We start from the raw sequence: 26,843 nt of genomic DNA, 5'->3' as shown, positions 1-26,843 counted from the left end.
TGATCAATCAGGATTTATAATGTACATCACATCATATTAAAAACCGGCCTGGGTAATTGCAGTTTCTGTGATAAGTCAATGAAAACAACGAGAGAGGCTCTTTAGAACTGTAATAAAATGTAAATCATTATTATTGTTATCATTTTTGACAGTACAATAAAACTCCCATTCTGAAAACATAATGTGAGATTTATTCTTATGAATTACTGCTTGATTATTTGTTTAACATGCAGACATTTGACAAGCAGTCAAAATATTGAACAAGTGTTAAAACGTGCAGACACTGAAGGTAAAACGTTTCTTTGGGAAGCTCCACCTTCTGCCATGTTTGCTGTTCTGACATCTTTGAAATTACAGATAAATTAGTTAAAACTCTACGTATTATTTTCAATTAAATTCAAAAGAGTTTTTTTTTTTTAAATTGTTTACTTTAAATGTTATTATGTAGATTTATTCTTTTAAAAATGTAATCGTGGGGTCATATTTTTTTTATTCTTCATAAAACCAAACAGATTCTTACATTAATAAAAAGAGACAAAGAACGAACTGTGGCCTGCTTTTAATTTGGAAACAAAACATCAATAGCTATATGTCAAAAGTATGCAAACCTTATTTGTCAGAGAAATACTTTTTTTTCCTGACAGATTTTCTATTTAGAAATAAATCACATTAAAGAAAAAAAGAAAAAAACACTCTAAAGATGTTCTCAAGACAAACATTTATTGCATTCTGACCTTTAAATTTTGAAGCACTTGGAAATACAAGGATTAGATTCAGTTTAAACACATTTAAGTTTTAGATGTTTTCATTTTCTTGTGCTCAACAGCAGAGAAGAGTGGGTGCCTTAGCCCTCCAGTGTACACGTCTCTCTATGTGTCTGTGTCATAACTGCCATCAGGGTTTCATATTTCCCTCTTCCCTCATCTGTCCCAGCATGGTAGCCGTAATATGCATGTCTCTGTACCGACACGCTCTGACTAAATGGCCACATTTGCACATCTTTTTTGCAGCCTATGTACAATCCCTTCGGCCCGTTAATGTTAGCTAATTTCTTCCTCCAAAATAATACTTTGGCAAATCATTCTTACAAAGTGCCACATCATTTATTGTGAGGACTTCGGTGAACTTCTTTGAAAAATTAATGCCTTTAATTTTGCTTGATGGCAACATCAGTGCAGCTCTGTAAATTGCACTTTAATGAGATTTTGCTACAGGGGATAATCTGCAACTGACAGAAAAAACATCTTGAAAACATCTGTAGACCTATGATTTCACTCTGACGATTCTACCCCCTGTAAATCTCGGAGCTGAGGGATGAGTAGAAAAATGGCCACTTGATAAGCAAAACTTTATGATCTAAACTACTCAAAGTTAAACTACAAGAAGTAAACTTAGAGTGTGTATCATCACCAGTTTGAATGGCTAAATAGGACAGGGAGCATAAGGAGGACGGGATCTTCCACAGTAGGATTATGAAAAGGGGCTTACTGGAACCTGAGGATAGTGAAACCAGTATTCATTATCAACTTAGAACATGCTTGAGCGAGCACACCTGACACATTTACACACAAGTAAAAAATAATCTCACAGGATAGTCATAAAATCATAAATAAAAAAACAAAAATTTACATTCTAGTGTTGAGATCAAAAGACTGTCCACCCAGCCAACTTTTGCATATGATGATTAAAAAAAAGGAAAGAAATTCCATGCAGATATTTTATGTTTGATCATAAAAAAAAATTACAGGGCTTCGATCCTTGCAACCAATCCAAATTGAGCCCAGCTGAAGCTCCGTGGTGTAGATTGCCTTCCTTTGGGGTGTCTGGACAAAGTCCCATGGCCCAGTAACTCTTCCAAGGAGACAGATTTGGACGGCATCCAGCAGAAGTATAGACCAGATCATCTGCAGCCCAAGCTAAGCCAAAGTCCCCCAAATTAAAGCTGACACATTCAATCTCGTCAACATGGTGTTTTATAATGTCTCTTCACAGCACCACGAGGCTACCTCATCTTTTTAAAATGGTGTTTTTGTCTATTCCTCCAGATTTAGACCCACTGTCCTCCATCCAGTAAAGAGAGGAATGGCACTGAGAATATGCAAGGAGAACTGTGAACTGTTTTAGGAGATGTGTCCAGAATTTCCACCTGGTCTGTAGTTTCTTAATTCTCTCTTATTTCTTTATCTATGGTTTGTCTGCCTCGTGCTTGTCCTTGCTGTCATGGAAACGATAGCTTGCCTGGGCTAATTACAGAGCAGACAGCAAACTACAAGGTGGGATGTGGTGAGGAATGCTTGTTCTAATAATGAATGCAACGCGGGATTGGAGGTGACTGATGGAGTCCCACCCTGTCTGATTTGGTCCTGCTTTTTGAATTTCCTGACACTTATTGGCCCGTTCTTATTTGATCTATAAAGAGCTTAATGTTTTCCATGTGCAACCCCACAACCCTGCAGCGGAGGAAGACATGGTTCCAAGTGTTTCATGGGGAGAGTCGGTCTCCTGTGAAAGTGGCCCCTTCACTCACTTTCCCTGTTTACATCTGATAACAAACATTACACCTATTACAGTGCGCACCCTACAATGACAAATTGAGAATGGAAAAAATAGTTCCTATGGAAGCTGAGTGGACATACTAGAACTGTCTTAAACAATCAAAAAAGCTTTGTTCGCGGTTTCATACACTGAGTGGCCATGGCTTTCATTGCTGTTTTCACAAACTTCTCCCCCCCCAAGAGTAACACAATTAAATCAGCTCCAGTGATTGGTGCTGCGGTCAATGCCAAGTTGGGATCATGCTCCCAGCACGGTCCTGGGTCTTCTGCGGTGTGAGCAGACATCTCTTGTCTGGTGGTGGCCGAGCTGCGCCGTCAGGATGGCAGCACCTGTCAGATCCAGGCGCACCATGCCAGCATCTCGCCAGGAGATCCTGAACCCACAAAGAAATGACGGCCCTGCGCTGCATAAATGTGGCATGTCTCCTCACTGCAGACTCTTCAACCAAAATATACATTACGCTCAACCACTGAGAGCAGTGTGGAAATACAGTACAGTATGCGTTTGTGTGTGATTTCATGCCTGTGTTGTGCAAGCTGGTCACAGTCTCTTGCTCTCTCTCTCTGTCTCTCTCCATCGCTCGCATGATTTCCCTGACTTGGGCTCCCCAGGGGTTTGTCATCTTGGTCATCAGCTCCACTCGCAGGTCAATTATAGCAGCAAGTGGTCGACCAAACAATGCAGGGAAAAGAAAAAAAAATGTTCTAGCCATGATCCACCACCGTGCTCGCATCACCGGCGCATGACAAGATCAGAGCAGAAAGCAGGCCATAAACAAGCCAATGAGTGGTGTGAGAGATTTCCTGAAGCACTTAAAATGGATGAGTATGATATGTTAAAAAACAGAGAAAGGGAAACTCTCTATATACTATATATTTGTATCAAGTGTAAGTTTGTGAATCTTTTTTTTTTTTTTTTGGTGTCTAGCTGGTCTCCAGTAGAAGAAACAGTCCTGCCGGGACAAATTAACTAGGGAACCTCAACACAGGCCCCGTAGACTAATGAAGAGGGCCAGAGGATATTTGCAGGGTCACACAAAGGAGGTGGTATAGATGCCGAATGAAAATTGGGCATTAAGCAGGATGCCACGGGTAGCTTCAAACTACTGCAGGCCTTGCTTCAAGGGAACCATCACTGAAAGAGGATTGCTGTACTATTTTTTTATTTATTAAATTTCCTTCAAGAAATGAGATGATTATTCACAGAATGTCTGCATGTTTAGCAGAGAAACTGTCATCATTTCTCTTACCCTGCAGACCCACAAAAAGAAAAATTAACATTTATTTCGGGGCCATGGGACTTTTATTGGCTTCATATGCAGGCTGCAAACCCACAGGAAATTTCAATTTGAAACCACTTAACTACAGCACTATCGCAGTGATCTCCAACAATGAGACATTTAGGTTTTAAGTATTAAGGATGAATCCCAGAATGCCAGTGTCAAATGCTGTGTACCAGTCAAGTGCACTGGCCACAAGGCATCACTTTAAACGCTGGCATCCACTGATGTTTTACAGTTTTAGTTACAAAGGGATTCCTGCAGTTTTTCCCAATACGAGCTCATATTAAATGAATATCATTGACCATACATTTTCAGCTAAGTCACACAAGCTTTTGTGATTCAGAAACCTGTGGTGTTATATTGAGATACTGTTTTTTTTTTTTTTTTTTTTAGTTTTATGATAATATTTAAATCTAATTCTTTTCATTTCTCTGTCATAATCTACTAATGTTTAAAACAACTATATCTGTGGCTATACATCATTTGTGCTACAGCACAATTTAGTTTCCCCCATGAAAATGCTGTGTAGTCATTTTCCATTGGATATATTATTCAATTGTTCAGATTTTTTTTTTTGTTGTTGTTGCACAGCTGAAAAGAAGCTGCAATTACTGAATCTAACTATCCGTTTACTTGATAAATTCCATTCTACTGTGTTGTTTGATAAATAAGAAAATAAGTCAGAGCTTGCACTATGTATAGTAATTAAAGTGAAAAATACTGTCACTGAGTAAATCCTTAATTGGACTCCCAGAGAGATATTGAAAATTTGTCTTTAATAATAGGTAATGACTAGGAAGAGAAAAACAAAGCATGTTGAAATGTGACTCTGGAAGTTCAATTTATCAAATACAGAAAGCAGCTAATTTAGCATAGCTCATTCAGGGAATCGCCGTGCCCAGGTAATGCACTTTTAATCATCTCCCTTCAGCACGGCAGTACAACAGGAAAATAGAGACACCTCACACACGCTCACGTTTCTCTGTGTGTCGCAAAAGGTTTCATTTTAATTAATAAGAGTCTATAAGGGATCTGCCATCATTGTGACATTTGTCCTACAAGTTAGTGCTAGCTGGTCACCTAAAAAATGTGAATACCTCTCTGAAAATATATGTTAATGAGTCCATAAACTGTGTGAGCTTATTAGCAGGTCCCAGTCAAATCATATGTACGCACTGAACTCACATCCCAGTGCTTCGACAAGTTAGAGCTGCGCACTTGTTTAAACAATCTCACATCAAAGATTACAAAAAAAAAAAAAGTTTTCGGGTGTTTACTATTCTCTCATTAACAACGCCCCCAGCCATCTGTGAAGTGCCACAAACACACCTGCTTCATTGTGGGCTTGTAATGGCTTTTCTCAATGTGCACGTGGGTCTCCAACTATCTCAAGGAGAGAGGCTTTTATAAACCTGTCATCCTAGGATCATCAACCAGACGCGCAGCACCTTGTATTCCACTCGCATAATTATGGATATTGTAAAGCATTCAAAATGATCAATTTAGCTGGTTCTGTCACCAGAGGAGTTATTAAGCCACTTTGTGTGGATTTCAGTGTTCATAATGCGGTGTATTAAAGAACACCCAACTGTGTGAATTTGGAGTTCTGTTGCAGAACGAGGACTTGTGCAGTTTGAAGCAGGAGATACAAGTATATTTGTTAGTAGAGTCATTTTAAGTGACATCCATTTTGTTTGGGTTGAGTCCAGATTCAACTAAAAGGTGTCACCGTGGTGCCATTCAAAATTATCTCTGTGTTTAAATTCTCTCCCTCGTCACATAAACCCTCTCACGTGATGAGGAAAACAAGGCAAAATTCTGAATGAGCTCGAAATATGATGTGGAATGTCTGAAAATACATTTCGGTTCATTATTAATAACTAATTGGAAAGCAGCATGCGTTGTTACTAAATGCCTGGCTATGAGTGGGAACTCTTAATAACATTGCCACCTTTGAAGTTGAACATTTTAAACTAAAAGAAGCAGTGAACCACATCAGGTGCTGAGATGAATGAACTCCAGCAAATGAACTTTGGCAAGACCTCTTTGGATCCTTTGAACTTGCTATAGGGTCTGTTTCTAGTCTGTTAGAGGAGGGGGCAATGTTGTGGTCACTCTTTGGTATGGTCATCAGCCATCGGCCCCTCCACTCCTCTCTGCCAATGTTTCTGTTTCCAAATGGGACTGACGCAGGCCTTAGATGTACCCTGCTGAGGTCCTCTGAAACCGGAGACCCTTGAAGTGGACGTCTGCCTGGGTCCAGTCTGCTCCCAGAAACCCTTACAGATACAAGGACTCCAAATGTGGTCTGCTGCTTGAAGACATTTTGGACACAGCCTGGTCGGGTATCTCCCTGCCCCCGACACACCACCACCACCACCACTTCTACCATGCTAACCACCAGCAGCTTCTTGAAGACCAGGGAGCAGACCACCCTGGGCTGGTCAGCAACCCCTGCTTACACCTGCCATAAAACTTAAAAGCTACAGTCTCATCCCCCGGCTTTGAAGTGTTCAAAGCATAGCTTAGTGACCTTTGATGCGACTTTGGCTGCAACACATGTTTTGCACCCATGTATAAACGCAGGCCTCTCAGCAGACAAGGCAGCATTGTTTACCTACATGTGCAAAACGTAAGGGCCAATGCATGGCAATCATGCATGGAGCCTCTATTCCCACATGTAAAGCTCCCTGCAGTGGGAAACAGAAGTTAAACCGGACGCTGCTTTGAGTGAACTTAAAACCACTTTCCACCAGTGCACAGTCTCCTTCTGATATGGGTCAACCCAGTTGTTTGGTCAAAGTCTTTATATTATAAAGGTCAATGTCTTTATATTATATGTCCACATGGAGAAACTAACAAAATAGACTTCTTCTAAAAGATACTTTCTATTTATTGACTGAAACACCAAGTATGAAAAACTGTCATGTAATGAGAGTGAGCTTATATTATTCTTCTCCTTCTCATCTTTTAGCAACATTCATGCATGTGTTTATTTCTAATATGTACTGAGGTGGGTGAAGCTATGTAGTGATAAGTATTTCAACAGCATTGCACCAAATGTTGTATGTATTTATCCTGTTTTCAGTGGAAAAATCTGAATTGGTAAACTACGTAAAAACTATAGCTGTCACAAAAATACGTGGGACAACATGTACCACCTTGTCTCATGAACTGAAGTGAATCAAGTGAAAATACTCATACGTGAGGAAGCTGTGGTTATCATCTAAAAGACTTAAATCTAAGTACATCTTATCTTTATCTGCATAAATTAGGTCTGAAGGAACAACTTTTTATATCCCTCCATTCAAAGGGTTTAGACATCAATGCTCAAAATCTCGGATCAGTATGGTATTGTACATCATTTGCCATGTTAAAGTAGATGTACTTTACTGAAGTATTTTACATTTCATGCGGCTTTACAAAGAGTTACAGTAAATGCATCATTAAATATATAATGAATTAGTTCTGCAGTGTGAAAAGTAGCAGAACTTCCACCTGAATCCGATACAGTATTAAAATGACATACATGAAACAAAATTGCAAAACTAGTAATAGTACTACATAACACATTTGTGAGCGTGTGTAAATGTTAAAGTGCTGAACTTTGAGTATTTTGACATTGTTGTACTGCTGTTTGTCTTTTTTTAATGATAAAAGAGAGACGAATTGTTCTTCCACTCATCATTTTCAGCAGCACGTGGTTAAAAAGGCAGTGACTTATGAATAAATATATATTTTTTTACTTCTGCAAAATGCAGCATGCTTTATTCTGGCGAGTTCTATGATACATGGGTGTTTTTTGAGTCGAGGCCTAAGTGTGATGAGTTATTGCTGTCTGCTGGCATCTTAAACTTAAAAACATAATCGCGTTTACTGTGCACATGTCAAGGATTATATTCTACCCTCTGTGTCTTCCTCCCTCTTACAGATAGCATTGCACCATTCACTGTACATAACAAACGGCTCGCTGCTTTACAAGGCGTTAAATATTTGACAGAACAGTAAGCTCCTAATTACCCAAGACCACGGCTGTGTATAAATGTCAAACAAAACGGGCTGATATATGGCCGACCATTGGGTTTACATGCTTCACATGCTAGTGTCGGAATGACAAGGCTCAAGATGATGTAATTATAACATGAGAAGCATTATAAGTGCGTGCACCATCACAGTATGCACACAGAGCTAAAATAGCATAGCGTGAGACTGGAATAACCTGGTAGCTAAACACTGGGTCGGCTTTATTTACACTATGTGTGCGAGACCTGCTGTGCTTATTCTAAGTACACCAACAATGACTCTCATTTACAGTTCAGATAGTGCATGTAGAGTTAGTTCAGACAGAATGAGGCTGCAGTGCTTTCTGATTTTTCTTGCTGATTTCCTATTCAGTACGTCGCCAATCAGAAAACTCGTTGTGCTGATGTCAGTCCAGGCCCCTGAACACTGGAGCCGGGGAAGCTGGCCCTTCGCTAACTATAGACTGAGAAATCCTGAGCGTGTTTCTTTTGGCCTGAGGGCGGCTGTGCGACCCACACAAATGTTGATGAGGATGAAACAGCCCGACTGTGTGGTGTCTGCACTGTGACCTACGGAATGTGCCTTCAAAGGGGATTCTCGGGAAGCGTGAATTTCTCAAAGGATTTGTCAGTCCCAAGGCATTATGTTAAACCAGCATTTATACACATGGGTTTACCCTGAAATTTATAGTAGGCTCTGACATGGATGCAATATGAAACATCATACCTGGTTGGTGTTTCTTGCACAGAGCAGCAAGTTGCATGGATCCAGTGTCACTCCTGGCTCGTTATTGTTGGTCATTCTGTTCACGGGAGCCGAGGCCTAAAAAAGAAGCGCTGACTTTAATTATTTTATTTTGAACAAGGTATAAACTTTGACACGCATGATGCCCAATGACCAACACAAGAAACCAGAACACGAGCAGCACATAGACCACATAGTTCCTCAGCCTAAAATGCCTGTACATGGGCAAGTATACAGCAATGTCATAACACCAACATTAAAACAGTATGAGCCAGAAGCTGTCAAGTGTGGCTGTCAACACCTCTATTTCAGCAAACATGACATGCCCTTTAAACCTTGATGGATATAAATCAAGAGGCCATTTTGAAACAACAGGGTCATATTCAATCCTTGCTGAAAATGTGTGTCCACATAAACCTAGCAACCCTGCCAGCATGGGACTCCCCCTGAGGGCACGCCGGCCTCCCATTCCCATCTCTGCCAGGCAACACATTTAAAATCGGACTCTTCTAATTGCATCCAGTAACACCTCAGTACTGTTAATTACAAATGGCGTTTTTATGTTTCAAGGGAAGAATTGTTTCGACCGAGGCTTTTATATACAGTTATCTGAATTATAGGGGCTAAAATATATCATTTACATACGTCAGGAATGTTTCTTTGGGGCTTTGAACACCAAGATTGAGACAGCTTGGATTTGCTGTTAACAGCGTGTTGCATGAAATACAAAGAATCTGTGAGCCAGTGATAGAGATGAGAAAATAATATTAGGTCTTCATGCAGCTATTAGTTTAGTAAGACAGCATAACTTGGGGTTTACCATCAGATTCTATGCCAGGCTAGGTGAGTAAACTGACTTTAAGTGGGTCTATCCATCCACTCCATCCCTAGTTAGGAAAGGAAATCAAGCACAACAACAAAACTTCCGTTCTTTCTCTAAATCTTCCGAGCCTCTTTCAGAAATTTCCAGCCCCTTCATTCCTTTCACCCCAATAGAACTCTACGGAGAGCCTTTGTACTCCGCATATCAGGCTGTGTCCACTACTCCCACTCTTTTCAATAGAGAGTAAGAGCACCGCTAAGGGCTGGAACGACAGTGTTACCCATGCAAGCAGAACATCCCTCTCTTTTTGTGCAGTGGGTTGGTGAGGGGGCAGTGGGAAGGATGCGGTCAGTCTGCTCCTGGACAATGGAGGGCTGGGCAGCTGCCTTGGCACAACAAAGGGACTAGTCTCCTGTTAGTCCTGTTTACTTTAGTGTTGTTTCTCTGCCGCCTGCGTGTCAGGGTACCTGAAAGAGCGCATGGATAAAAATGTGCTTTACAATTGAGACATTTCAGCCATAAGCTTCCCGTATCCTGTCGGGTTTATTATAGGCAGAAGGAACACTGCTGCAGGAAGTTATGCCATTTTTTTGTACCATTCCAGGTGTTCTAGGGCTGTTTTTAAGTGCTCATTGGCGCATATGTGGGCCAAAATATATTATATAAAATAACAATGCGTTCCAATGCGTGTGCACCCCAGTCTTTGATACTTTTTCGATACTTTATGGGAATAAAACCATCCGAATGAGTAAATCTTTAGGTTTGTTTGAAAGCATTAAAAAAAGTAATGTTCATTTTAATATTAAGACACAGTTTCAGAGTGACAGGAAAACGATTCAGCAAAATCTTGCCAACACTTAAAAGTCAACATCGTCCATCTTTTCTTAGCGCAAAAAAACCCTCCTCGAGCCGAGCCTTTGATCCTTTTGGTTTCCCCTTTTTTTCTTGAGCCAAATGTGTTATGCAGTAAAATTCTTTAGTTTTCCATAGAAACGTGGCCTTTCCGCGGGGATATTGATGTTTTTTTCGTCGCGGGGGTTATGATATGGTGAATCAGAATTTCAAAGCCGCGGACAATACTTGCATTCATGCTTGTTTTTTGTGCCTTTGTTGGGTTTTGTCTCGTTGTTCAAATCCTCATTTCTCAAATGAATACAAATATTTATTCTGCGAGTGTCTGAGCTCCAGTCACTTCGGATGCTTTGCAACTATTAAAGTCTTTGTTGGAGCAGCAGGTTGCAACGCCAAGACGCTCCAAGTTTTTCTTTCTTAGTCTCTCTCTCTCACACATACACACACACACACACATATATATATATATATATACACATATCTGACTCATGTAAATCTCATTTCAATTCGGTCTAAGCTACATCACATAACAGCAAAGTTTCTGAAAGTATTAGTACATTATCACATATCTCCACCAGACGTTAGTCATAAATCATGACATCCAAACGAGCGACTAAAAAACAGTTTTTATTAGTTTTATTTTCTACAAATAACCAACTTCTATAATTTTACCCCCCCCTTTGTTTAATTTTTTTTTTTTACTTTCTCTCCCTGTTGTTTAGCAAATATTCCCAACAGCCCTGAATCACAGATGCTTGTTGGAAGAGAAACCGACTTGGCCATAGCTAAAGCCTCAAATTCCTAAAGTTGGGGTATTAAATCGAGACCCATGCCTTTCTCAGCCTCTCCTCCCTCTCCTTTCTGCGGGCTGACATGTCTGATAGACCACGCTTTCTCTCTGCATTGTCGCCCTGTCATTTCAACAATGTACATCTTCAGGACACCAATTTCAGAGGCCTTTGATCTGCAGACCGAAAGGAACAAAGTTATGGAGAGTAGATGATGAGAGAAGGACTCACTCTCTCTCTCTCTCTCTCTCTCACTCCCAGTTTTAAAGCAGAAGGGCAGAAACAGAAGATCAGTGAAAGAGTAAATGCAACATTTACAAGGATTGGCCCCACTGTTATGAAACCATTTTATGTTGAATGGACAGAGTAGTTTTTTTGTGCAGGTTTTGTGCACCCTTCTATCTACCATTTCTATAGTTCCCCCCCCCCCCCCCCCCCCCCCCCCAAAAAAAAAATAAAAACCACACACACAAAGACATAACATATTAGAGAAAGTGTCAAACTCCAGCAGTAACTATATTTAGAGGTCTGCACACTGGGTGATATATGAAATCCACACATTCCATTTTTGCCCTTAAGGCCACGAGAGTCCACATTTCAAATCAGCCCCAAACATTAATTATGACATTCTGTAAGTCTCACAAGAGCTTTAACATTTGACAGCCAAATGGTTAATCCATGCTTTTCACTCTCTGATCTTCACCTCTGAGCAACACTAAGAGGAGACAGAGGTGAATAGTGTGCAGGGTGCAGTCGCTCCTGTTTCGAGTAACACTCATAACCCTAAAATGTTTTGGTTCAACAGCTACAATTATGTGTGTGTGTTAGGAGCCGCATATTGGTGCCAAAATATTCATAATTCAGCTTTTGAGGGCGTTGCATCACTGTTAGAGAAATAAAATAGGAAGTTGTAAATCATTAGATGCTGGTTGTGTATTTCATTGCAGGGGTCCTCAGAGTTAAACGTTCAGATATGACTATGTTTGACCAAATGTTTGTGAAGGCAGTAAAATGGCCAGTAATTATTTTTGTTAAACTGTGTTTTCTGGACTCTTGATTCCCCTTTTGTCAACTATACAAGTGTGTCCTGTGGAGGATCAGGGACTGTATTTCCAGATATTCCATGTTTATTCAATGCATATTTAAAATTGGTGACAGTAAAATACACTCTATTCAAATTTGTATAATGGCACAAAATTTAGGAAAACAGACAGTTTTTCCGCAGCTGTAGCATTTTTACAGTTCGATTCTTATCAGCGCAGCAATTTCACTCATAAGTTGCAGCACCCTTCACACAAACATCACATAAACTTAAACACTAGTTTGTTTGAATTATGTAAATATATGCATATGAACAGAATCCTAAAAAAATAAATGCTGGCAGTAAAAATGACAACACCTCCAATGCTCAGCAGTGTAATTATCATCATATAGAGACATTTGATGAAGCTTTATGATGAAGAAAGGGGCTTCTGCTGTCTCTGTTTTCCATGTCATCTCGCATGCTGCCACTCATGATAAATGAATACATTCCTGCTCCCCTATAGGCTGCGAGCAACGCCATCATGTCCCTCCTGTCATAAACAGCAGTCGTTTACTGGCTCCGTTAGTATTTCTATCGCTCCCAAGCAACTTTCCCGCAGTTTACTGTGAGTGCTGAGAGTAACTGCAACAAGGCTGAACACAGAAATAAAGATACTGCGAAAACTGACAACTAGAGTGTTACAACGTGTCAAAAGCCTGTTGGAAGGAGGCTCAGGCCCACCATGCTGTGAGAGGGTACATGATGTTGGGGAGCTTTGGTCCATGCGTCAAAATAACTCAAATGTATGTGAACGCATTTCCCCTGTATTGGTTGATTTATTTTGGGACATTACCAAAACAACCACAGAGGAAGTAAAAACCTTTAGAATATTAACCATAGTTTGCATAACACAAATAAATCACGTTATTAATGCTTTCTGATGCTGTTAAGTTAAACGAGTTGAAAATGTGTATTTCAAACAGTCAGAACAGAAAATATAAAGCATTTATATTTATTAAGGCACTTTATTACAAATTTACGTGTGGTAAGAAATACCGAGTGCACTTTTAAGTAATGAAGCAAATGCACTTAAAAGCTTGATGATTCAGAAACCGTTGTCAATGCATTTATTTATTGTTTTTAAATATTTTAAATATTTTGTAAAATATAATGTTTCTTTTGTTTTGTTTTTTCGAGTATGCTGGCGAGCAACGTTGTTGTTTAAGGTTTATATAAGTCATAATTAGGTTATTTTAACATTAAACATATCTTCAAAATTGAAATGTATTTTATTTTAATTCATTGTTAATTTTCTTCGTGCCAACCTCCACTGTTTAGTCACCTTTATACAGTTTACCTCCATTTAACTGTATGTGGGGCAGCGTTTGTTTACAGCAGCTTTGACAGAAACCTGGAGGATTCCCACCTCAGAGAGCTCCGCTGACCCGTGTGACCACCCAGCAGAGATGTAGGTGTGGACCTATGTGGTCACATGAATGGTAACAAGTTTGTCCCGCGTGCAATATCAAGCACGTGCGTCTAGGAGCTTCACGGGGGTCCTTAAGTGCGTTTGCATCATGTTTACAACACGCAGGAGCGAGAATTTAATCACCTATGAAAACGATTCAAACACTTTCAGTATATCTCGATGCTGGCAGTTTTTTCACCAGTGTCAGTTTTTTTTTTTTTTTTATATTCTGCAGCTTCTTTACTTGTCATTCATGGCATGTGCTACCCCCCAACCCCCACCCCCCAGCACTGTTTTTTCCCCTTTTCCTTTTGTGAGCAGACCAGCAGAAAAAGTTTACAAACACCTATGCGCCGCGGACTCACTCTTCCCTCAGTCTGACTGCGAACATCCATCCGCTCAATAGGACGTGTCACGGCAGCGCATGTCCCCTCACAAAAGACAATTGTGATTTAGACAAACATTAGGGAAAACATAAAGGCAAAGGTCAAGTCCTCTTTCAGTTCAAGTGTGCTCCGATTCACCTACAACACAACGGGCACAAAGAGTTGCAGCTACCTCCGTTTCTAAAGAGGATGTGATTACCCGCCTCGTGATGGAGCAGGAAGATGCTGATTCTCTACCTGGTTCGCATGAAAATAAAGAGGAAGCGCATTCTCCACAAATCAGCAGCAGATTCTTTGGGCTCCTTAAGGATACCCCCACCCCTCCACCCCGTCCCACACACCCTCCTCACCCCTCACCAACACACACAGAAAGAGAGGAAGAGAGTAAAAGGCAACACGAATTCCTGATAAGACATACAATAAATACATTATAGTTATTATCATGCGCCAAAATAAAAAAAAAATCTACATGTTAGGCATTGAGTCGTGAATGTTTTTATATTCATATTGCAAGTTCAATTATTTCTAGAACAGAGGGATTAGAAGAATAAGTAGTGTTAATTGCGCGGCAGGTATAACGATCAGGTCTAATCCCTCTTCCCTCCTCTTTGTATTGAGTTTTTGTGGGCTTAATGAGTGGCAGGTAGGGCTGCTTCCTGCTTTCTCACATGCTCAAATAGGCCTCTCACTGCTTGCAGTCCTGGACCCTGGCTGTGTACAGGAAACAATTGATTTTGAGCATAAAGTTAATTATGCCTAGAAATTAGACAGCCTCAACGTTTGGTGAGGACTCAGAGGTTGATTTCCTGACACCTCTTAACACAATCTCACATATCATTCACGCATGTGCGTTTTGACTATAGACCGTAAGGAAAAACTACACTTACCTTGTCCGCTTCTGCCCCGGTTATGCTTATTGGAGCCTATATGTTCCTTAAAATAAGAAACAAATGAAAAGTGTTGCCCTACGTGTAGTCATTTTATCCAGCCTTAATGCTGAATATGTAGAAGTAAATGGACAAAAGTCCTTTGGGTTTGGTTCTGCGCTGGTCTGAGTAGTTTCCTAGGCTACACAAATCAGCATTATGAAGATAGCCTAAGCTCAAAGAATGTCACAGTGGTCGGTTTATTATTGAAACCCAGAAAAAAAATCTTATTGAAACTTTCTTTTGATGAATTAACTCATGGACAAGGAGGATAAGCCCCACATAGCGTCTTCGGCACTGGAGTGGGAAGGACAATAATAATGAAAAAAAAAAAGAAAATTCTGCTTTCTTTAGGCAGAATCAAGTGCCTTTAAATTTTCTGTTTCTTTTAGAGCCTCGGAAGTAAGACTAAAATTATTATTATTTTTTTATTATTATTGTTATTATTATTATGTTTTTGCTGACTGATTAAAAGCCCGCTAGCCTCTGTGAGAGTGACTTTATCCTACATATGGTTTACGCCTCAAACTGAAATTGCCTGTCGCTGAAAGGGTTTTCTTTAATTCTATTACCGGACGTGGGCACGCTTTGTTTCAATACTGTCATATCAAAATGATTGACAAAGTAATAAACGCGTCATGCTGCTGCATCTGATTGTGCCTCGACATTTGCATTGGACGTTGAGGGGAATATGACAACCTTGACACACTGGGGATTTGCGCTGTCAAATAAACACGTCTCCAAGGATCTATATTGTTGCGCTGACAAAACCTCCCATTCATTGAATTTCCAAGTATTTCTGGTTCGTGTATGGGTTTGACCAGTGTGGGGATGTGCAGCTTTAGCAAGAGAGGGAAAAATTATATGAACAAATGAATAAATAAAAGCGACACTCTGGCGTAATTAATATCTCCCCCTCCTTTCCTCTTTTTTTGGTTTCACAGGTTCCAAGTGGCTCTTGACGTTGTAGTGGTCACACAAGCTGCGTGCACTGCTAAAATATCCGTTTTAACAAATCGTGCAGTGCATTTTTATATATTTTTAATATATATATATATATATATATATATATATATATATATATATATATATATATATATATATATATATATATATATATATATTTTTTTTTAAACGAAGTGGGCTAGTATTCAATTCAATTTCATTTAATTTCTGTTAAACATTTTTTTTAATGCGTAGAAATAACAAAACAAATGTTTTTTATTTTTCAAAAAAGAAAATAAAAGAATTTTCTACAGGCTAATGTTGCTGGAACGATTACACTCGTAAATGTCACTTTTTTTAATAGCGTCGCCAGCATTTAGTACTTTTTATACAGGCTACTGGCATTATAGATGGAGGCCATTTATATCCCATGGCGTGCCCACCTACAGCAGGTGATCCCGATGTCGTAACGTGTCAGCGGTGGCCTGACATAAGTATAATAATAGTTAATAGAGCGTGATAGAGAGAATGGTATTAAACCTAACAAAAAAATGTGTCAAAATCAGAAGTCTATGTCTTCATTAGCCTGATCTCCAAGGACCGTCGAACATTTCATTAGTTTGTAATTTATGAATGTTTGACAAATATTAAAGAGTATGTAAATATGAGAGGCATAATGTGTTTCCTGCGGGAGATGGCGAAATGACCCAAAGTCTTCGATACTGCTACACTGATCACATGCATTATGTTTCTCCTCAAACTGTGCATTTGCCTGTCTATTCGGAACATATTTCCCCATCTGACGTGTGAAATAGTGCAGATAAACCAATGATTCATAATACTGGCAGCATTTGCATCTGCTAATACTCTGTTATTTTGATATATGATGATATACTGTCTCTTTTATCGCGTGTATAAACGCACTTTTGCCATTATGGCTCTGGCTAAATCAGTAGGAGGGTTTTTGTCCTAAAACGGTCCATTTCCTTTTTTGTGAACCACTTTCAGTGCAGAGCAGGAAAATTGTCATTTTATTTTTTATTTTAACAACGCCGGCTATCTGAACTTGTGCATTTGTAGTCGTCTTGTGCAGGATAGTCGTAGAAACTTGGGGGACAAGGCCCCTGGAGCCTTGCAATCGCTGCTTTTAACTATATTATAGTGTTTTGTTGGGTTTTTGTGGATCCTAAGGCACCTGTTCGCAGTGATTTCTGCTTTTTGTCTGACATTAGTGTCACCAAACACGCTCAGGTCCCGCAGAGGTCAGCATAAGATGATAAATTCAAGTTATGATGAATGACTTTATGTCAGATCGACTTAATCGCCAAAGGGCAAGTTTCCAAATTCAGAACAATTTATTCTGCATGATGCATGGCCCACTTTTGTGGATATGAAGTCTAAGAATGCGACGGTATGATACTGAACATTAGGTTTGGAAGTGACAATAACTTTGATGTAATAAAATGTATGCATATTACAGTTCTGCAGAAAGGAGCCGGAAGAAATGTGCACCGCCAGATTACTGTTTATATTGTTGCGGCTGTTAAGAAAAAACGCACATTTTAACCCCCCCCCCCCCCTGCATATGCACACAAGATTTTTGAATAGACTACAAGAATATTTTTGAATAGACTACAAGAATATTTAGATCTACATGTTTGCTCAAGTTGTAGCAACAAGTTCCTCTGCATACATGAAATGACTTGCATCAATGAAAGAAGTCATCATAGCTCCCGCCAACTAGATAGTGCTCAGTTCAGACCACGAGATCAAATGAGAGAAGCAGATCTTAGATCAAAAGAGACCAAATCAGCGAGTCGCTGAATCATTCATGCAGCTGCATTGAGACCAAGGCCAACAGGCGTATCATACACTGAAAGGGGGCTGCTATTCAGAGTGCAGGTGTGAAGTATGTGGCACATTCTGTCATATAATGTGGAGGTTGTTAGAACATCCGTGTTCGGGCTTATAGGATAGTGGGGTCTTTGGGGGGGCTTTATAGGAAGCCCGCTCATCAATGAAAGTAAACATGTTAGTTTCCTGAAATTTGGGCATGACGGTAATCCTAAAATCTGGGGGTTTGGAGTGAAGGTGGAGGAGTGGGGAGGTGGTCTACCCCCCTCCCACACAGGATAGTGACTTAAGTTATGTTTGCCTGCTTCGTGCAAAAGCTGCCACAGGACTGTAGCTTTAAATCTGCCCTAACTCTGCTTGTTCACATATATGCGGAATTGACTTCATTTAGCTTTAAAGGTTGTCGTAAATCTTTATGATGGCGGCTCGTGTGTACTCCGCCGCCACATGTTGTTGCAGATCCACACGGAAACCAACCTCGGATAGCATCAAAATAAAATATTCAATAATAACGACGGGCTTCGTGGTTAAATTGTGGGGTTTGCATTTTGACCTCACTTCTGCGCGCAGAACAAAGTCTCCTTTAAAGAAAAACTAAATGAGTTAAAACAATAAGCCTGCAAAGCCTTATTTAAAATCGATTTATTTACTGAGCACAATAAATAAAATCCACCCTTTTCTTCGATCAGTGTTTCCGGAGTGTCAGCTCTATTATAACAACTCTGTTCTGCTTTTCCGGTCTGTTTCTGGTGGCTCTATTGCACCTGTCTCTCTGTCTTTCTCTTTATTTTCCATGCCAATTTCGGCCACTTCATTCCTGATAATTATGACCTGGTTGGTGTTGGAGGTGCTGATGGTGGTGTTGGAGCGTGGGGAGGGCGTGGAGAAAAAAAAAAAAGGGGGGGGGGGCGCTGATGAGGGTGGTGCTGCTGCTGTGTGTGTATGGGGGTAGTGAGGGGAGGTGGGGGGTGCCCGGTGAGTGAGGCTTTTTACTCCTAGACTGCTAATCCCCCTATTAAAAGGGCTTTGTTCAATAGTGCCGGACAGTTTCCGGAAGTAGGATTACCGCATCCATTATTTCACAAAGAAATTATATTTCACACTCAAATGAGCCTTAGAATGCAGCGGTAGTGGTGAGAGGGCCTTGCAAGAAAAGAAATGGATTCATTTTCTTTTTTGTTGCGCTTTGGAAGTTAAAAACCTCCCCTTTTTCTCTTTCTTATCTATTCTGTAATTAAGGGGAATATGTATTTCCTCTGAAATTGCGCTGTCGCCCCCAGTTTCCTGTTTTGTTTCTCGTACTGACATTGGTGCCGTTTTGTTGCTCAAGTGGAGCCTCTGCCCTTGTTCTCTCTTTCCCACATGCACACTCCCTCGCCATGCACGAGCGCGCACAACCACACGCACGCACACACACACCTGTTCTTGATTTTTGACCCCAGAGCTGATATCAGATCAGAGGTTGTCACTCAGCCTAAGCCCCGATGAGTGAACCCAACGGGATTCGTTGTAAGATCCCCTCTTGCAGGTCTAACTGCCTGTGGCATCCGGTGTCTGCACGTCGGGAATTAAACTTTTAAAATAAAAGCGGACTGTCGTCATATTTAATCTTTTTACGGAACAAGCATGCCATCAGACACTTTTTAAAAATTAACTTGCAACCTTGAAATCGTGCACGATAGCCTAGCAATTGAGTTAGGACAAGATGCTTCTTTGGTCAGAGTTAGAAATTCTGTCCAAGCACATTTATCTTTTATTTCTATCTGCATTAAAAATGAAATTCAGAAACACACACACACACACACACACAAAGAGAATTTGCCACATATGTGACGCACGGTCCCCTGTCCTTTTCTCGCCCCCTTCCTAACTAAACAAGCCCTTGAAATGACACTTATTCTTCACTTTCCGCGCTGAATGGAAAATGTTTTTAGGCGACTCAGTTAGGTCTTGTCCGTTTTGATGACTGGAACTAAAAGCTTTAGACGGCCCAATAGAGAGGAGCCCAACAAATCAGAGACAAAAGGCTTTCCGTGTCATCAACGTTGTTCAGACGACCTAGAAGAATCCCTCTGATATTAACTTCTACTTCAAAGACTCCCACTCTCAATTGAGATCCAACTATCTCGTTGTGTTTTTTTTTTCTTCCTTCCTTTCTTCTCTTTACGTACAAGAGCTGGTGCTAAAAGAGGCATTATCATCTGCTTCTGTGTGGTTGGTTTAGTGTTTATTCTCTGCTTTCAGCTGGGCCTCTTCTACAGGGCGAACTGTCATGCACTTAACCAAACTCATGAAAGTTGTGGCTATGTTGTTTCCACCCACTTCTGCCTTAGTCAAGGCCAGTGTGAAATTTTCCCCACATCCCAGAGATTTCCCAGCACCGCTTAGCTTTTCAGCTATTTTGTTAGCTGCGTCACCTCTCTTCAAGCTAATTTTATAGGTTTCATTTTATTTTAGAGTATTCAAATATCTGCCCGAGGAAACAAAGCTGCAATGATTCATTTGCGCGTCTGTTTTGGAAATGTACACCTATCATCACTTTTCGAGTCTAAAATATGATTTTGGTCAAATGTATCCACTGAGCAACTGGGCCCTCTTGCAATGCAAGTCTATTATGGTGTGGGACAACTGCGTTTCAGCGGCTTCTCCTTTGATTGTAGTAAAGTAGGCCTGCAGCAAAAGAATATATTTTTCTTCTTTGTACTGCCCTAGTCTGCGATATAAAGGACATAGATTACCGTTTCCTACCCCATGGGAAGCAAATATTACATTCTTTAGAGCGGGCTTTTGAGTCCACGGACTTGGCCCCATATCATTTGAGTTTGACTTGGCTATAGCTATAGAAATCTTAATTCACCATGAGGATTCACCGTCGTGAAAAATGGCTCTTTGTACAAGATGCTCTTTGAAGTCTGGATCAGAATATTGTAGCCTTTCATCAAACTCTGCCCACGTCTGCATCAAACCAGAGCTCAGCTGAAAGTAAGACTTAGGACAAGTGGAGCACATTTGTTCACCCTCTATTTACCGAGAAGCACTGTAGAAAATAAAAGCTTTAACTGTAATGTAAAGGACCTTTCATAAAATTTTATTTCTTTGTTTTATAGTAGTAATTTGAATGTGAAAAGCAGACGTGGACGTATTTATACTGAGGCTCGCTTAAAAGCGCAGTGTAAAGGGAGCAACAGATTTTAATGGAAATATCATCTTTAAACACAAAGAAAGTGACATAAAATAAATGTACATAATCCTAAAAAAAAGTCAATTTTTAGGGAGTTAAATTTTATAAACCTGAATAGCTCAACAGAGTTTTCACTTTTGTCATACAAGATTTATTCAAAATACTCACAAATTACAAGGCAATTCGGTACGCATTTTGAGTGCAGCTCGTTTGCAAATATTCAAAAAGGAGAAAAAAACATATTGACGACAATGATACAAAAATCACAAAATGCCCACTTGGATAAAACATTTAGAATTTCACGGTTGTATATCAAATACTGCAGGCTTATGAAACTGTTCAATTGTTGACCCTCTGCGCAAATGGAAAACAAAAAAATGCTGTAAACGCAAAATGTTTGTACAAATAACTGCATTAATCTGCTCTCAGACAGATCCTTTACAGAAATATCAACATCAACACATCGAAACTTACAAAATTTACAAATGTACATTTTCTCCCTAATTAAAACATGCACTTTGGTTCGATAATAGAAAATCGTTCAATATCAGATTGAAAAATAAATAAAACATATTGAAGTCGAAACTCGAATTTACAAAATCGTTTTACACCAACATGCCTAGCCTACAATGATGTACCACATAGTCTAACGCATTTACACGACTCTCTCCACAAGTGGACCAGTGGGCCGTCAGGGCGCACAGGCACTGAGCCAACCTTTGTCACTAGCTGAGGTTTGAAAATAAATTATTTTATTGTGCCTTGAAATTAGCACGTCTTTAAGGTTTGTACATTTTCCTTCCAATGTGGTTCAAATGCTTCTCTTGGCTCTGGGTGTCTGTGCGGTGGCTCATCCAGAAATAAAAACATAAAGTGGGACCAGTGGACTTTCACAGGCATATAGGCACCAAAGCCAAACCATTTTAGAGTTAGGCTTTAAAAAACGTTTTCTGTCACTTCTGGCACGGTGTTTGAGTCCAAAATTGGGTTAAAACGCATCCCTCGGTTCTGGGTTTCGGTAAGGTGGCTCGTCTGCGGGGTCTGGCGTGGAGGGCCCACTGGGTGGTGTTTGGGCGCCGCTGGCACCTGAACTGTGGCACACGTACCACTCGCTTAAATTCGCGGGCTGGGAGGCTCCAACCGGCTCTGAAAGGACCGAAGAGCCCCCTGGCTCCCGGCCCAAGTCTGAGGAAGGAGAGACCAGGGACGGGGTGGAGGACTCGTAGCCTGAGCTGGGCGGGGGGGACTTGCAGTGCACCTTCATGTGTTTCCTCAAGGAGCTGGGGTGTGTGTAGGACTTATCGCAGCCTCTCACTTTGCAGTTGTAGGGCTTATCGCTGGTGTGGACATGAGAGTGCTTTTTCCGGTCACTGCTGTTGGCGAAGCGTCTGTCGCAGCCGTCAAACTCACATTTGAAGGGCTTCTCACCTGTTAACAGCAATGGTGGCAATAAATAAAAGATTTTAAACCGTGCCATGGCATGATCAGCATGCTATTTACTTTATGAGGCCACGACAGTAGCAATATCAGTCTGATAGCAGCATACAAATCTGTAATCATAAAACACTCCAACAATGTGAGTAATGTGGCTTTAAGCAACAAGTATCCAATCATCTGTGATCAGGAGAGACAAAGACACAAATAAGGAAATAAATAAATACATAAGGTAAAAGAGTCTTTTTAAAACAATGGTACATTCACAGCCACGCTATTTTAATTCTGCCTATTTGCATTTACAGAAAACACTTGTAAAAGTTTGCCTCCTTGGAAAGACCAGACATGAGCCTCAGTCTGGGGTAATAAACAAGAGGGCTGAACCCCTACTGTCCTGGGTCTATACCTGGCGTCTGCATGCGTTAGGGAATAGTCAAAACAGACAAGCTTTAATCACAAACGTAGCAGGCCTAAAACCACCTGAAAACAATGATAAATGAAAGTATTGCCACCGCCAGGCTTCACCTATAATGTGTGCTGAGACAGTGTGTGTCCTATCTGAATCCTGTTATGGACTCGGGCTAATTTTGCGTCTTAATAATGAGTATTTCTACCTGATTATGACAAGGCAAAAAAAAAAAAAAAAAAAAAAAGACAATCTGAATAAATTACACGGAAATCATCCACTGCTGATTTTTCTCCTCCGATTAAAGCTTTTGAGAATATGTAATTGCCTCTGTCTAATTACACTTGCGGGTTGAATATCAATTTGACCTTCAGCTGCTGGGTTGAGAGAGCCAATCAAGGATATTAGTGTAGTACAAGAAACCGTCGAGGAACAGACCCCAGGGGCAGCCCCAGTCATAACCACACTTTTGGATAGGTTTTAAACATGATACCAAAGACCAGGCCCCTTGGGAGTCAACACACAGAAATAATTTAACAGATTTGTACTTAGGTAATGTGAGCAAATTATATGAATAATACATAGGGTGCAGGAATGAAGCGGAGGGGGAGTGCCATGCAGCAACCGAATTGTATTAATTTACAAGTCTGACTCGACATTTTGAGGCCTTTTTTCTCTCCCTAGCTCCACAGCACGTCACTGGGTCACAGAGTCAGGAAGCCATGTTGTACAATTACGTGTTTTAAAGTGAAATCCGCGCTTCTTCTAGCTGCATAGTAGGCACGTCGGGTCACTAGTCAGCTCTGTCAGCCTGTTGGTGCAGTATTTTGTTCACCTGCATTTTTCAACTTGTTGCTTTGGCAAAATGCTTTACCGTGCTGATAATTTCCAAATCATATTTACTTCGACAGGCATGTGGTCATGTTAATCTGCTGAAGAGTAAATATAAAGCATCAATTACTAAATATATGTAAAATTGAACGATTCCTTCCTTGCTTTAAATGTAATAATGCACTGGACTCAACCAACTATTACTATCATAAAGATTATTAGAATTCCAATTATTGAAACATCACAATATCAGTTCCTGGAGGTGCAGATGCACCTTTCCAACTTTGCTGTCAGTCACGCCTTGCCATGCACTAAACTACTTGGACCCGACGTGTGCCTCAGTCTTTGTGCTGTGGTGTAAACAAGAGGTTGAACCGTCAAACGCATGAGTGAGCTGTAGCATAATCCCCAAAGCTCAACCTTTGTGAAACTTGCGAGCCCTGGTGCAACTCAAAACAAACAGGTGGCTAGAAGCTGTTGCATCTTGATCTGTGAGCAGCACAGATTGATTAATTGCCATAGTTCACCTGCAGACTATTACTATATTTCAAATGCCAGTAAAAGTAAGGAAAATTAAATTCAAGCTAATAAAGAACGACCTGAAAATACTATAAACCTTCCCTTACTTTAGGCTGGATACGAAGCAAAGCCTACATCTTCTAATAGAAAATGAATTTTCTATATTATCGTGCAATTTATTTCTACATCATTTCATCCTGTGAATGTTGAGCCACTGACCTGTGTGCGTCCTTTTGTGAATCTTAAGATTCTCGGATCTTGCAAACACTTTCCCACAGCCAGGGAACGGGCAAGGAAACGGTTTCTCGCCAGTGTGCACTCGAATATGATTCACAAGTTTGTACTTGGCTTTAAATGGTTTGCCTTCCCTCGGACACTCTTCCCAAAAACATATGTGATTCGCCTGCTCTGGTCCTCCAACGTGTTCCACCGTCACATGCGTTACGAGTTCGTGCATGGTGCTATAAGTTTTGGAGCAAAGTTTCTTCGGCGAGTGCTCCGGCTCCAGCCACTTGCAGATCAGCTCTTGCTTTATCGGCTGCCTCATGTAGCGGAAAAAAGCGCCGGCTCCGTGGTGGTGGTGAGCGCTAAGATTCATGTTCAGATTCAGACCACCGTAGCCATGCAATGGCGCGGCGGAGAACGGATCAGCCCTGGAGCTTGCCACTTGACTCAAGTGATCAGACCTAACATACATTTCTCCAGGTAGTCCTAACCTTATTTGTCCATTCAACGCTTGGCCACCCGGTGATCCGCTTGAAGGCTGGTCGTGATGAAGTCCGGAGAAGAGGGTATGGTTCCCAGCGTCGGGGTGATGACCATAGTGTCCGGGATAGCTACCTGTTGTTGAGACAAACATTCCGTGGTGAGAGGCTGAACCAGCAGTCTGGTCAGTCAGTACTGGCATGGCTTGAGCTGTCAGATCTCTCCGGATGAGGAAATCCCTACCTGCGGATAAAGCCTGGGCTGTGTGAGACATAGAATAAGGGACCGATGTCGCCTGAACCGGGCCAAAAGCTCCCGTTTGACTGGAGACCACTTCACTGTGGCCTGCCATATGATGATTGTGGTGGTGGTGATGGTGGTGGGAATAATGATGGGCTGGGCTGATTTTGAGGGCCGCGGAGTGCCCCATGTGTTCTGGCCCGAATGGACTCGGCCCCAGGCGGGGTTCCGCAGTAATCTCCCCAGGGTGCGAGTGAGCCATTGAGTGTGGATGGCTGCTGAACCCCGGGAAGCCTGTCACGCTCTGAGGGGTATGGTGGTGATGATGGTGATGGTGGTGAGCCCCTGCCAAGTCAACTAATCTCAGCGCCGTGTTCCGTTTGGAAAACGTAGGGTCCATCACGGGGCTTCCCAATGCATCCACGCTCATTACTAACTAATTTTAGAATAACTTGACAGCAGGCAAAATAATAATGATGATGACAAATATATATTTTAATCGCAATGAAAAATAAAGAAAAAAAACTTCATAAAGTTAGGTCTATCTGCAGACTACATGGAATCCCATTCGGTTGAGAGGCAGCAGCAGGACGCTTTGATACTGAATAGAGATTCATGGTAGGCGCTGCAGCCCGTGGAGCTAAACAATCACCCTGCGCTCTAATTGGTCAGAGCTCGGTGATTGACGTCACAAGTGACAGTTTCCAACGTGAAGAAAAATGTCTTAGTGACAGCAAGCGGCCAGAGCGCATGCGTAGTGCCTTGGGCAACGCTTGAGAAAAATATTTGTTATGCAAAGGTTATTGTACAAAAAAAAATAAAAAAAAAAAACTCCTAAAAAGTTGATCCAGATATACAGTCGTCTCTCTTTGTGGCAGCGAACAAAGGCTGCGCGGCTATGAAAGAGCAATTTCCCCTCTTTGATTGTGCGATTACAAAACAGACAGGCTCGGAAGAGTATGCATATTGTCACAATAAAAGTTGCACGGATCATAAATAATGTAGTGATATCTTCATTTTGCCTCGCAACGTATTAAGGACAACTTTACGCACAACTTCATGCACGCTACAGATCGACGTCAGCCGGCAAACGTGCCAACTTAAGCAGAGAAATCCACGTGGACGTTTAAAACAGTCTGAAGTACATTATCATTAACATGCGCCTTGCTTAAAAAAAAAAAAACATAGTTACACATTCAGCCGTCTGCGTTCAGCGCGTACTACTGTGTTTACTCCGTGCTCTGCTTGGTAGGATGCATATGTGTAGGAAGTGTGAACAAGGCGAGCTGCGCCCATTGTCCCGAGGAAAAAAATATAATGGACGGGACCTGTTGTTATGATCCGGGGTAATTTTGCTTTAAACCCAGGACGGCAGCAGATGAGGGTCACAGGAGGTGGTGCGGTTGCAGGCTGAAGTTCATAATAAAAAACCTGTGGGTGCTGTAAGTATCGGTTACTACAATCTACAGTAAAGTATGAAACTTTAGGTTAGTGCTTTTAGTTCTGGTGCCTAGTTAGCAGACATGTGGATCATAACTACATGCCGTACGGTTTTTTGAAAAAACTAAATAAATCTACAACGCATTGATTGTTTTAGTGGACTTTGTTTAAAACATCAGCCGACGAACGGACAAGTTGAAAAAGGAAACGTGCACTCGTGAAATGCGTAATGTTTTGAGGTTAGTCACTGTTTGTTTAACAAACATGCATGACCCAAACTTTCACTTATTTACTTGTTTGTCAGCACTTCGTAATCAACATTTTTGTTGTTTTATTGTAATAAAACACTTATAATTAACAATTGTCTCTTTACAATAAAACTGAGAGCTATGGTTCATGTCTTGAAGCCAAACTAT

The 26,843-nt window shown here is 40.9% G+C and overlaps 1 protein-coding gene and 1 long non-coding RNA gene across 3 annotated transcripts; both read right to left on the bottom strand.

Moving 5' to 3' along the window:
* Positions 1 to 491: 491 nt before the first annotated feature.
* On the bottom strand, positions 492 to 15,047 carry LOC137105033 (uncharacterized). The gene is made up of 4 exons (XR_010911769.1): positions 14,834 to 15,047; positions 9,709 to 9,895; positions 8,588 to 8,683; positions 492 to 2,929 (listed from the first exon to the last, which is right to left on the bottom strand). It is a non-coding gene; the product is annotated as an uncharacterized lncRNA (long non-coding RNA).
* A 5,933-nt stretch (positions 15,048 to 20,980) lies between these two features.
* zic4 (zic family member 4) lies at positions 20,981 to 26,145 on the bottom strand. 2 transcript variants are annotated; one of them, XM_067486593.1, is made up of 3 exons: positions 24,991 to 26,145; positions 24,262 to 24,882; positions 20,981 to 22,280 (listed from the first exon to the last, which is right to left on the bottom strand). In XM_067486593.1, exons 1-3 carry the CDS (start codon positions 25,415 to 25,417, stop codon positions 21,841 to 21,843), a joined length of 1,488 nt encoding a protein of 495 aa, XP_067342694.1. In that variant the 5' UTR covers positions 25,418 to 26,145; the 3' UTR covers positions 20,981 to 21,840. The 2 variants fall into 2 exon arrangements, with proteins under 2 accessions (XP_067342694.1, XP_067342693.1); XM_067486592.1 differs by having other exon boundaries at positions 24,262 to 26,143.
* Between the last annotated feature and the right edge of the window lie 698 nt (positions 26,146 to 26,843).

This window comes from Channa argus, chromosome 19, assembly GCF_033026475.1.
Source record: "Channa argus isolate prfri chromosome 19, Channa argus male v1.0, whole genome shotgun sequence".
Classification (NCBI taxonomy): Eukaryota; Metazoa; Chordata; class Actinopteri; order Anabantiformes; family Channidae; genus Channa; species Channa argus.
The sequence above is the reverse complement of the archived record's forward strand: the minus strand, read 5'-3'. Positions and strand labels throughout refer to the sequence as shown.

What these genes read in the sequence shown, in the direction of transcription:
- zic4 (XM_067486592.1), bottom strand. Translation starts at nt 25,417, where the DNA reads ATGAGCGTGGATGCATTGGGAAGCCCCGTGATGGACCCTACGTTTTCC. An exon ending in TCACAAAAGGACGCACACAG is followed by an intron (nt 22,281 to 24,261) that starts GTCAGTGGCTCA and finishes TGCTGTTAACAG; the next exon opens with GTGAGAAGCCCTTCAAATGT.